The following is a 13,865-nucleotide window of genomic DNA, read 5'->3' as shown; positions in this document are numbered from 1 at the left end:
AGGTAACTGAGGGGTGTTGTCTGGCCCAGAAATACCTCTGCGCACATAATAGCCAACTGCATGAAAATGTGGCCCCTTATGTGGTAGACACCCAGTAAGAATCTGTTCCCCTGTGCAGTGGACACTCTATGGTGCTAGTCCCAACTCCAGAGATATAGTGAAAACAGCCTGAAGTTCAACTTCCTCAGAAAACAAATGTTTGAGCCTCCTTTTCTGCCCCTTCTGCTTTTCATACTTCCTTCCAAACTTCTGACTCCTGAAGTCACTTAAACAAGCAGTCCTGTTGAGTTGTGTTCCTGTAGACCCTGACCTAAGACAAATAGATACTGTGATTTTTCAAAGTAAACAAACCAGCTTTATATCAGTATATTTCTTCTAAAAGAAAGGTAATTTAAAAACACTCCTATAGTGGCTCTTATAATATTTCTTCCAGAGTAATTTTTAATTAGCACAGGATCTATTTTCTAAAAAAAATATATAAATAGTATTTAGATTTACCTCATGGTTGTATCCTTCTGTGTTTAAGTCAAGAAAAGAGAGCTGACCATTGTCAGTGTGCCCACAGCCCAGCCAAATGCTTGCGTTCTTGCTGGTAGGGTTTGTTGCAACTAAGCATTCAACAGTAATGTTTTTAGGTATTAAAATATGTCTCATGAGACAAATTAATTCAGCCGAATTCAAAATGTCAAAGACCTGAAAAGTTGAAAAATAACAAAAAACACTCATCAAATTATCACATTTCCACTTAAACTAAATATAATTAATGTAGCTCAATCAAGCAAAACCTAAATGTTTTAGTTAAACTGACCAACCTAGATCATTAAGATTAACAGATCAAATTAACAGACAAAATTAAATTTATAAACAGACATGGTTTTAAACTCTGTATGATGTATACTCTTTGGAATGTATAGTATATTTCTTTAAACTGGAAAATTAAAATTCATGTTCATTGAACAATATATTAGCACTCAGGAGTCGTTTATTAATCAATTAGGAGAAAAACAGGCCAGTAACAGAATATAGCTTCGATAGCTTCTACTCATTGTAGGGAGTAAAAGTTTCAATTACTGGAAAGAGAATTTAGGAAAGATCTATATTTTTCTTCAATCACTAGAGTGCAGAAGACACAATACACTGCAAGAAAGCAGAACCAGTTGCTGGTTCTGGTGGAAGAGCTGTAAGAGCATGCCATCCATGATACTCCCCAAGAAGGCTGCTTTCTCCCATATTTCATTTAATGAAGGTTATGAGTGTATCTACCTTGCTCAGTACCCACTGTGTTTAAAGATAAATACTACATCTAAGCTTTTCTACAGTGCAATATACTTTAAAAATTTAGGGTTACTAAGCTACTCAGCAGCAATCAATCTGACGTGATGCTCACACAAGTGCAATAGTGGCACACAGCCATGGTGGGTTACCAACTGCTCTTGATTTGGCTAACAGATCTGCTCAGTGGAATGGAACCCATACCTGGAATGGGAAAACAAATCAGAACCACATCCAAAAAATGAGCCCACTCTCCAATATCAAGCTTCCACCAATGGTGGGCTACAAGAGGGCCCACACCTATTTAATTCTCTCTAAAATAAGAATGGGTATCCATGTATCTTGTATTGACCTCACTCTCCATTGGAAAATTTGCTTCACTTTTTCAGGTGGGTGCAGAACCTGAGGAGAGAATCAGCCCATTGCACCCCACCAGGGCACCATGTGAAGCCATAGTTAGTGGGGTAATGAGCAAGATACCAAGATCTCAGTGAACCTGGTATCAGCACAAGGGTGAAGGAGACAGACACAGAGAACACTCAACTCCTAACAAATCAGATATCTAGAGACACAGACTTCCACGACCTCATCACTGAAATAGACCTAAAATGAACCCAATATGGGAAATTCATGTAAGAGGGGTTGGAAAGATTGTTAGAGCCATAACCTCAGTCATTATGCACACAGGCATTGCCTCTCCCCCATAACTGATGGTCACCGCCACAATGCAACACTCACAATCCTCAGGGGGGCAGGCAACAGGGAGAAGGCTAAGGATGGCACCATCGTGGCTATATACACACTATATGCATAACTAATATTTTTTTTAATATTTTTTGCTCATTTTTTATTTATTTGAGAGCGACAGACAGAGAGAAAGACAGATAGAGGGAGAGAGAGAGAATGGGCGCGCCAGGGCTTCCAGCCACTGCAAATGAACTCCAGACGCGTGCGCCCCCTTGTGCATCTGGCTAACGTGGGACCTGGGGAACCAAGCCTAGAACCAGGGTCCTTAGGCTTCACAGGCAAGCGCTTAACCGCTAAGCCATCTCTCCAGCCCATAACTAATATTTTTAATTGGGGTTATATATTCTATAAAATACAGAGGAAGCATACCTCAATATAGAAAGAGGAAAAAGAAACAGAAATTAAGCTATAGAAAATGAGAAATGAATCAAAAGTTCATGTAAACATCACTAGGATTACCTACACTAAAAAGCAGGCAAGCTTGATGGGCATGGTGACTCAGGCCTGCAATGCCAGAACTCAAGAGGTAGAGATAATTCAATGTCAGTATAGCAAGAATGACTCTGCCTCAAAATAAAACAAGCAACACAAAACAAGTAAGTTAAGTAGATGAGGTAATTATTGAAAGTTCCATGATTCACAGTGAGCTATTGCTGATTAAGACACATAAATCTGAATAAAACTTAAAAATTAATTATGATATAAAATCAGCATATTGCCAAAACATAAAGGCAATCTTTATCTTGTTCTATTCAAATGTATATAAGTTTAAAACATAGCAAGAGGGGCTGGAGAAATGGCTCAGCAGTTAAGGAGCTTGCCTGCAAAGCCTAATGACCTGGGTTTGATCCCCCAGGACCCATGTAAAACCAGATGCACAAAGTGGCACATGCATCCTTTGCAGTGGCTGAAAGCCCTGGCACACCCATTCTCTCCAACTATCTCTCTTCAATCTCTTTATCTCTGCTTGCAAATAAAATACATATTTAAAAAATAAATAAAACACGGCAAGATCTCTCAGGAAATATGCAGAAAACCAAACTTCTAGCTACAAACTACTAAAATGTGGAACAGTTTTTTAATGCATTTAAAACTTTGAAAATGTGATAATATAGTAAGTAAATACCAGACCAAATTATAAGGAGAAGAAAACCAGAGAGATTAGTTAAATTTTAAAATCAGGTTTGTGCTGAAGGCATTTTTCTACTGAGACAAAACAGCTATATAGTTCAGATGCCTCATGGAGCCCAAGAACAGAAGTTAAAGTCTAAACCAGTCTGTAGCCACAAAGTTGGGGCCCTCTGGGACTACATTTTCAGTACAAGTAAGAACCAGAAAGAAAAAAAAAAATGAGGCTGTCTACCATCCCACCATCATTGACTTAAGGGAAAACTGTGTTGGAACCATACAGATAAAAGGGCTTGGGGGAAATGCCCCTGAGGCATTGCTTTTGGCAAGATTGTTCTAAAGAGCATTTGTAAACCAGAATCACAACAGCTTAGAGGTAAAATAAGTAAATAAATAAATAAATAAAGAGATACTCAAGCTAAAAATTAGGTTTACACCAATTTGAAGATTAGCCAAAGGGATTTTAAATTTTATATAGAAGGAAGTCTAAGAATTAAAACATTCCTAGATGTGAAAAATAAATGGGGAAAACAGGAAAAATGGATAAGTTGAGGGAAGAAATTTGGGTATGGATATGACTATATATCTTCAATAAAGCACAGTGTGTGTGTGTGTGTGTGTGTGTGTGTGTTTAAGACAGACTGTGTGTGGGTGTGGATGTTTGTCAAATCAAATAAGATGAATAAGAAGGAGAAACTAATAAATGAAACTAGAAAACTGATTTCTAGATGGATTAAGAACTTAAATGATAAAAGCAAACTTTAATTTTTGGAGAAACCATAGGCAAATATTGTTATGACCATTGAAGAAAGAATTCCTTAAAACAGGATCTAAAAATATTAAGTATTAAAAGAATTATTAAAATTATCCATAGTTAAAACAAGTAATTGTCTTCATTAAAAGATACCCAAATGAAGCCAGGCATGGTGGCACATGCCTTTAATCCCAGCACTCAGGAAGGAGGATTGCCATAAATTCAAGGCCACCCTGAAGTACCACCCAAGAAAACAAATGATATAAGACACACAAAAGCAAAAAAATAAATTTATGACACTGGTAATCAAGAAATAACTAGTAGGATATCTTTAGGTAGGGGTTGGAGAGATGGCCCAGCTGGTAAAAACACTTGTTCCACAAATATGAAAGCCTGAGAGGGCCTGAGTTCAATTCTTAGCACTCACATAAAATATTAGGCATCACCATGCCTGCTTTTAACCCCAGCCCTATAGGATTAGAGACTAGAGAATCACTGAGAATTACTGGTCAGTCAACCTGACCTACCCCAGCCCCCCAAATGAAATGGCTATTCAGAGTTTCCAACTCAAGGGAATGATGTGGAAGGGTAACACCCAATGTCCTCCTCTAGCCTCCCCAAACATGCACAAAGGGCATGCACACATCTGCTTACACATGTGCATATACTCACAATGCATATACCAGCCAAAGAAAGGTGATTGGTGGGAGAATAATCAAATATAAATTGGACAAAATATTGAAAATGCATTTCACAGAAGGAAAAAAAAAAAAAAAAAATATATATATATATATATATATATATATATGCATATATGTGTATGCTAATGTATATTTATAAACTATACATGTATATTATAATTTGTGTGTGTCTGCATATAAACTTCTGAAAATTATACGCATACACACACAGGCACACACACATATATGACATTATGCACAAAATATTAATAAATTTTTAGTACAAGTATACCTGGGCAGAAGTAGGCCTTTCTTGAGGATTTTCTTTCAAACACTTTTTAATTAACTTCTCAACCTTTGGCCATGGGGCGCAACCATATTCTTTAACTGGATCTAAAACAAAGAAAATCACAGAGCATATTAAACAAGGGAAAAGTTGTGTACTTAGTCTCAATATATATGAGTATAGATCAAAATAAAAAGCTTCCATTATCATAAATTCACTATGTATTTACATAGAACAAAATTAACTGTGTTAACTTATCTCCAAATAGATATTTAAAAAGATGTTTTCATACCTATAATTGTAACAATTGAGAGGTGGAGACAGAAGGATTTAGAGTCAAGGCCCACATGGCTACAAAACAAGGTCAAAGCCAGATCATGCCACACCCCCTCAAAAAAAGTTGTTTAGTGTGTGTGTGTGTGTGTGTGTGATAAAAAGATATACAGGCAAGCCAAGAACCAGACAATAAAGATGGAAGTATTTGGGAGGGAGGAGAATGGGAGGTTTGGGGGAGATACACACTAAATTCAAAATGAATTGGTACCATAGAAACCTTTCTCCTGGATAGTAGACTAAAAGATGTATTCTCAACAGGAGTATGCGGGGGGGGGGGTCATCTGGTAAGAAGGGTTATAGGTAAGGTTGGATGAAACCTAAGCTTAAAACATTTGGCTCTGGCCTATAAATCTTAGTACCATAAATTGGTTGCTAACCACTTTGAGCTGTTAATCAGAAAGACCTATGAGGTCCCCAAAACCAGACAGGCTTCTGTCAAAGCACTTGAATACACACCTGAGGGAAAAGGTAAGACTCTGTTTGTGAAGATACCACATTATACCCAAGAGACCGGACTGGAATCTAGAAGAGAGTTAATCCTGAAATGGTTAGCCTGTTTAGTGCTGAAAAGTGTTACATGAGATACTTGAGGAAAGTAGCCAACAATATTGTGAGCAAGCAGGATACACTGCTATTCAAAAGCAACCAGCCTGACAAGATGTGCACAACTGTGAAATGGTGACAATCAACCCTGGAGGGTAACCAATGGCTTTCTGATTGGCTAAGAGATTCACTCAGTGGAAAGGAATCCTTGTCTGGGACTGGGAACATGGTCAGAATCCTATGGAGACCAATATTATGGTCTCCAATGACAAGATCCCACTAGTCTTTGGCCAAAAGAAAAGCTACATCCATCAAAATCTCTCTAAATTAATAACTTAAACTTTGTTAACCGATGCTGACCTCATTTTATATTAGAGAATCTGTTTTTCTTTTTCAGAAGGTAGTAAGAACTGAGGAGATAAACCAGCCTTGGCACAAGCCAGTGCCCAGGTAAAACCACAGAAGACGTGGGGAGATAAGCAAGAGTGCTGCTTCCATGGTGAACCTGATAATCAGCACCAGAGTGAAGAAGAAAGTCCCTGAGGATACTAAATACCTACAAAGTAGAGAACAAGAGGCTCCAAAGAGCTCATCACTCATCACTGAAGTAAACTTAAAACTTACCCATCATGGCTCAGGGAGTTTTGCAGAAGAGGGGCCGGAAAGATTGTAAGAGCCACAAGTTGAGATGGCATATCAAGAGGCATTACCCCCAACATACACACACACAAACAATGTCTGATTGCTGCTCTCACAACTCATAGCATGCTACCCTATGGAGAATACCAGCAACCTCAGTGAGGAGAGTACTCAGCAAAATGGAGACAGGGAGGAGGGAAATGATTGTACCAACATATGATGTGTCCATGTAAAGTATATACTTGATAAATTTTTAAAAAGAGACTTCTTGGTAAAATGGTGGCATAGGAGCCACACCAAAACAGCCTAGAGAGGGATTTAAGCAAAACCCCAGCAAAATATACCCTTCTTTTGAAAAGTGAAGAAGTATAGGTTATTCTTAGATACAGTGGAGAAGCTGGAGAGACCAAGATCCACCAGGAAGGAGGAAAACAGCCAGAATCCCATTGAGGCACTTGCAGATCACTGATCTGCAGGACCCATGCACCTGCATGGCACCACCCTGCCCTGCCAGGCACACCAAGCAGCAGCACCAGCAGAGACCAAACAAGGGGATTTTTCAATTTCATCATCCCTTGTAAAGTTAAGAAATCTAAAGATCAGCTAAGGAGCTACTGAAAGGCATATCGGTGGATCTGCACGAGCAACTCCAGGAGTCTGAACTCTCCCATCCCCAACCATCAGAACTGCAAACTTCCTACATTCAGTCCCCAGCGGCAGTGCAGTCTGCACAGCTGATCGAACTCCAGCTCCACAGCACAACACAGAGGTATCAAAGTGGGCACTCAGCATTGTTGAGATTGGAAGTCTCCCTGCCAAAATGTAAAAAGGCTGACTGACAAAAAAAAAAAAAAAAAACAGGTACATAAACCTGCATTGGAAGAGCTAATCTCTGTTTCCATGTCAGGGCAGGTTATGGGTTATATATTTTTGTTTAGCATTACCACTTTCAAATAAACTACATTTGGGGGTTGATGCTTTCATATTTAAAGGGCCTTTGACTTTTGCTTCTGTCATTATTGAAAGATAAAAACTGTCAACCAAGATTACTTTATCATGCAGAGCTATCTGTCTAAATTGATGGAAAAATAAGGACATTCAACAATACAAACAGGCTAAAGGAATTTATGACAACTAAAAAAGCTCTACATAAAATACTTGAAGGAATTCTTCACACTGAAGCAAAAGCAAAACACACACAGAAGGAAATAGGAAAAATAAACCATACTCAAATAATAGTTAAAACAAGTGAGTAAAGGGAAAACAGAGAACACTACTAACTAAGAATGGCAAGAATAAATAATACCTTCCAAAAATAACTCTTAATATCAATGGCCTCAATGTACCAACCAAAAGACACAGGCTTGCAGACTAGATTAAAAGGCAGGATCCTGCCATTTGTTGCCTCTGGGAAACTCATCTCTCAATGAAAGACAGACACTGCCTTAGGGTGAAAGGATGAAAAATGGTATTTCAAGCAAATGGGCATGGAAACACATAGGGGTTGCTATCCTAATATTTGACAGGATAAACTTCAAACCAACATCAGTGAGGAAAGATAGTCATTTTATAAAGATTAATGGAACACTCCAACAGGAGGACATTACAATCCTAAACATATATGCACCTAACATAGGGGCTTCCAGTTTCATCAAAAAACAAAAAACACTATTAGACTTCAGGTCACAGATAACATCAATGGTAGTTAACACAATTGTAGTGGGTGACTTCAATAACCCACTCTCATCAATTGACAGGTCATCCCATCAAAAAATAAACAGAGAGTCATCAGAATTAAATGATGTCATGGAACAAATGGACCTAACAGATATTTATAGAACATTCCTTCCAAAATGCTGCAAACTCTACATTTTTTCTCAGCAACACATGAAAAATTCTCTAAAATAAACCATATATTAGGACATAAAGCAAATCTCAACAAATATAGGAAAGTTGGAATTATCCCTTGTAGTATCTGATCAAAATGAGATTAAACTGCAGATAAGCAGTACAAAAAGCTACAGAGCATACAGAAACTCATGGAGACCAAACAGTACACTACTGAATGATGAATGGACCATTGAAGAGATCACAAAGGAAATCAATAAATTGTAGAATTAAATGATGATGAGACTACAACATACCAAAACCTTTGAGACACAATGAAGGCAGTTCTAAGAGGGAAATTTATAGCTCTAAGTGCCTATATTAAGAAATTAGAGAGTTCACAAGTAAACAATTTAATGCTTCACTTTAAGGCCTCAGAAAAAGAAGAACAAGGCAAACCAAAAATCAGTAGAAGGAAAGAAATAATAAAGATCAGGGTAGAAGTTAATGAAATGGAAACCAAAAAAAAAAAAAAAAAAACAATCAAAAGAATCAATGAAACAAAGAATTAGTTACTTGAAAGGATAAACAAGATTGATAAACCCTTAGCAAATTTAACCAGAAGAAAGAGAGAAGAGCAAAAATTAATAGGACTAGAGATGAAAAAGGCACCACTACAACAGATACCAAAGAAATTCAGAAAATTATGAGGATATGCTTTAAGAATATATGTGCCTCTAACCTTGAAAATCTGAAAGAAATGGATGACTTCCTTGATTCATATGACCTACCAAAATTAAATCAAGATAAGATAAACCATTTAAATATACCTTTAACAAGTATAGAGCTCCAAGAAGTTATAAAAAGTCTCCCAGGTAAAAAAAATACCCAGGCCCAGATGGATTTACTGCTGAATTTTACCAGACCTCCATAGAAGAACTAACACCACTGTTTCTCAAACTTTTCCATAAAATAGAGAAGGAAAGAATTCTACCAAACTCCTTCTATGAAGCCAGCATCACCCTCATACCAAAACCAGACAAAGACAGTATAAAAAAGGAAAATTACAAACCAATCTCCATCATGAACAGAGATGCAAAAATTCTGAACAAAATATTGGCAAACAGAATACAAGAATATATCAAAAAGATTATTCAACCTGACCAAGTTGTCTTTATCCCAGCAATGCAAGGATGGTTCAACATACATGCATTTATAAATGTAATGCATCATATAAATGGTCTGAAGGACAAAAATCACATAATCATTTCAATAGATGCAGAAAAGGCTTTCGACAAAATCCAACATCCTTTCATAGTAAAAGTATTACAGAAACTTGGGATAGAACATATTTCAACATAATAAAAGGTATCTATGACAAACCTACAGCCAACATAATACTAAATGGAGAAAAACTGGAAGTTTTTCTGTAAAGTCAAGAAAAAGACAAGGGTGTCCACTGTCCCCACTTTATTTAATATAGTACTGGAAGTCTTAGCCATAACAATAAGGCAAGGACACACATAAAAGGAATACAAATTGGAAAGGAATAGATCAAATTACCATTATTTGTAGATGATATGATTCTATACATAGAAGACCCTAAAGCCTATACTAGCAAACTGTTAGAGCTGATAAACACTTTTAGCAACATAGCAGGATAAAAAATAAGTACACAGAAATCAGTAGCTTTCCTATATACTAACAATGGAGGATGAAATCAAGGAATCTCTCCCATTCACAATTGCCTCAAAAAGTAAATAAATAAATAAATAAAGTACCTTGGAATAAACTTAACCAAGGAAATGAAGTATCTCTACAATGAGAAATTTAAAACACTCAAGCGAGGAATTGCAGAAGACACAAAAATGGAAAGACATCCCATGATCTTGGATTAGAAGAATCAAATATTGTGAAAATGCCAATCTTACCAAAAGCTATCTACACACTTAATGCAATCCCCAATAAAATTCCAATGGCATTTTTTTTACAGAAATATTAAAAAAATCCAAAAATTCATTTTGAAGCACAAAAAACCTCGAACAGCCAAAACAATTTGAGCAACAAAAATAAGGCTGGTAGTATCACCATACCCAATTTTAAGCTATATTACAAAGCCATAGTAACAAAAATAGCATGGTATTGGCACAAAGACAGACATGTGGATCAATGGAACAGAATACAGGACCCAGATGTTAATCCACCAACTATAGCCATCTGATTATTTTTAATTCCAAAAATATTCACTGGAGAAAAGACAGCCTCTTCAAAATTGGTGCTTGGAATACTGGATATCTATATGAAGAAGGATGAAAATAGACCCTTGTCTTTCTCCATGCACAAGAATGAAATCCAAATGGATCAGAGACCTTAATATCAGACATGAAACTCTGAAATTGCTAGAAGAAAAGTTAGGGGAAACCCTTCAACATATTGGCATTGGCAAGGACTTTCTGAATGTAACCCCAATTGCTCAGGAAATAAAACCACTAATCACCCACTGGGATCTCATGAAATTACAAAACTTCTGTACATCAGAGGACATGGTGAATAGAGAAATGAGACAACCTAATATTTGCCAGCTACACATCTGACAGAGGATTAATATCAAGAACATAGAAAGAACTCAAAAAGCCAAACAGTAAGAAATCAAACCCAATTAAAAAATGGGCTATGGAACTAAAGAGAGAGTTCCCACCAGAGGAAGTACAGATGGCATATAAACATCTAAAACAGTGTTCTACATACTTAGCTATCAGGAGAAAGCAAATTTAAACTACTTTGAAATTCCATCTCTCTCCTGTCATAATGGCTACCATTAAGAAAACAAATGACAATACATGTTAGTAAGGATGCAATAAAAGGGGAACCCTTCTACACTGTTAGTGGGAAGGTAATCTGATACAGCCATTGTGGAAATCAGTGTGGAGGTTCTTGAGACCACTAGAAATAGATTTACCATATGATCCAGCTGTAGCACTCCTAGGTATATGTCCTAATTATTCTTCTCACTACCTTAGAGATACTTGCACAACCACGTTTATTACCTTTCCACTCACAATAGCTAGGAAATGGAACCAGCCTATATGTCCATCCACAGATGAATGGATAATAAAGATGTGGTACAGTTGCACAATGGAGCTCTATTCGGTAGCAAAGAAAAATGAAATTACAAAATTTGCAGGGAAATGGATGAATCTGGAAAGGATTATACTAAAGGACATAACCAGGTCCCATAAAACCAACTGTCACATGCTCTCTCTCATATGTGTATAGACCTATGTGTGAGCTAGAACCAAAAATCAATAGCAGAGGCCCATAAGCTAGAAAAAGGCTACAAAGGAGGGAGTAGAAGGAAGGTCTTAAGGTGATGGTATTGTATATATATTCTACAGAAGAACAGATTACAGGGCGGGGAATGGCCTAAACTAAGTCAGGGGAAGAGTTTCTATAAAGGAAGGGTGGGGGAAGGGTCAATAAAAACTCAAGATACTCTGAATAATACATATGAAATCTACTTTCTTGAATAACAGCACATCCAGAAGTCATAGATTGTTATTTCAAAATTTTCAGTGCCAGGGATGGAATACCTTCCAGTGATTTGTAGGCCAGGGAGATCCCTGTTGCTTCTAAAACATTACAAGCTATTGCAAAGGCCCTTGGTTTCCTATGAGAAAGAGATAGTAAAATAATATTGCTGAAGATGTCACATGCCTGAGTGGCAAAGGCACTGAGAAATCAAGCTGGAGCTGAGCAGAAAACCTTTTCTCTGTACACCAGCCAACTGACAGTTGGATAAAGCTGTAGTGTATGCAGCCTTATGGGAGACAGAAATCATCAGCAATGAAAACAGTGGACACTGGAAGCCTCAAGTTTGGCCAGACAGGCCATGTGACTGAATGAGTGCAAGAGTAGCATTTCTGCTGTAGGGGAAACCAACTGCTCTTTAATTGCACTGAAGGCCCACTCTATCGGAGGGGATACATGCCTGGTACTAAAAACCTAATAAAAAGCTGACGGCAGGCTGGAGAGGTGGCTTAGTGGTTAAGTGCTTGCCTGTGAAGCCTAAGGACACCAGTTCAAGGCTCAATTCCCCAGGACCCACGTTATCCAGATGCACAAGGGGGCGCACACATCTAGAGTTCTTTGCAGTGGCTGGAAGTCCTGGCATGCCCACTCTCCTCTCTCTCTCTGCCTCTTTTTCTCTCTGTCTGTCACTCTCAAATAAACAACAACAACAAAAAAAAATTAAAAAATAGCCTACGGCAAGGGAGGTCATGAGACTTAGGGGTATAAAACCTACTCTTGTCTGGATAAATGCATGTATTATGCTTACCAATTTCCCTGAAAGCACTACATTTAATGTTCATATTCATATATTAATGCTCCTCTCAATTCTTGTTAGAAAAGCTCCTCTTTTCAGATGGCAATGACCACTGGGATGACCCAAAAGGCAACATAGTGCTGAGAAGAAAGGATGGAGGAGTGTCCAGCACTGAAACATCTTACACCCTTCAAGGTTCAGGGTCCACTGTGGAAGACATGGTGGAAAGAATGTACAAACCAAAGGAAGGGTACCACTCCTTATATACAACAGTCTGGACAGAAATGGGCCTCGATATCCATGACCACTCAGTACCTAGCAATACCTACCCAAGGCCCTTATAATAGGAGAAAAGGATGAAGACACCAAATTAAAGGAGAGACTAATGGACAAAGAGAGGAGATATGACAGAGAGCAGAGTTATGAAGGGGAAAGTAGGAGAGGAGAGGGAAATATCATGATTTGTTGTTTGTAAGTATAGAAGTTGTCCATATATTATATATATATATATTTTTTTTTATTATATATATATATATATATATAAAATAAAAGATTAAAACTTCCAAAAATAATTTTGAAAAGAAATACACTTACCAAGTGAATAGATTATGTATTCCATACCTGCATGTTGTCAAGCCTTTGAAACCAGCTTGGCTCATATAATAAATGGCTTCTTTAGAAATACTATTTTTATAATGATATTAGTAAATAAATAAATAATTATTATTCTTAACAACATATTTTGCATAGGTACATCATGCATTCGTACCCTGTTAGGAGTTGGGAAGATGAGCAAGAATTCTGCTTCCATGCTGAACCTGATAATCATTGCCAGGATGGAGACAGACCCTGAGGATACTCACCACCTACCACAGCAGAGATCTAGAAGCTCCTAAGAGTTCATAAGTGAAGTAGACTTAAAACTCACCCACCAAGGCTCAGAGAAATTTGTGGAAGAGAGGGTAGAAATATTGTAAGAGTCACAGGTTGAGACATCATGTCCAGAGGCATCCCTTCCCCCAACAACTGACTACTGCTCCCACAATGCAACCCACAGCCCCATAAAGAATTCTTGCAACCCCACTGAGGAGGGGCTACAGTGGAATGAGGGCAGAAATAAGGGAAAAGGGGGTGCCAACACATGATGTATCCATACTTTTTTATTTTAATACTCAAAGTAAGCAGTGACCTTCTTGTGTCCACACTGTTGTTTTGTGAACATAAGAGAAATGTCATTCAGAATAGAGGCCAGGATGTTTAAAATGGAAAGTTAACTGGTGAACTAAGGAAGATGGCCAAGTGGCATCTGAGGGTTACTTGAGGAATAAT

At 37.6% G+C, this 13,865-nt stretch overlaps 1 protein-coding gene across 2 annotated transcripts in view; it reads right to left on the bottom strand.

Moving 5' to 3' along the window:
• The window catches only part of Lrrk2 (leucine rich repeat kinase 2), a 169,308-nt gene that overhangs the window by 10,890 nt on the left and 144,553 nt on the right, over positions 1 to 13,865 (bottom strand). For both annotated transcript variants that reach the window (XM_004662176.2, XM_045152027.1), the window contains exons 43-44: positions 4,874 to 4,974; positions 499 to 693 (exon numbers count right to left, since the gene is read on the bottom strand). In XM_004662176.2, the coding sequence (XP_004662233.2) occupies positions 499 to 693; positions 4,874 to 4,974 (296 nt within the window). The remainder of the gene's footprint in view (positions 1 to 498; positions 694 to 4,873; positions 4,975 to 13,865) is intronic.

The sequence above is a fragment of the Jaculus jaculus genome, chromosome 6 (assembly GCF_020740685.1).
Source record: "Jaculus jaculus isolate mJacJac1 chromosome 6, mJacJac1.mat.Y.cur, whole genome shotgun sequence".
NCBI classification, from domain to species: domain Eukaryota; kingdom Metazoa; phylum Chordata; class Mammalia; order Rodentia; family Dipodidae; genus Jaculus; species Jaculus jaculus.
The sequence above is the reverse complement of the archived record's forward strand: the minus strand, read 5'-3'. Positions and strand labels throughout refer to the sequence as shown.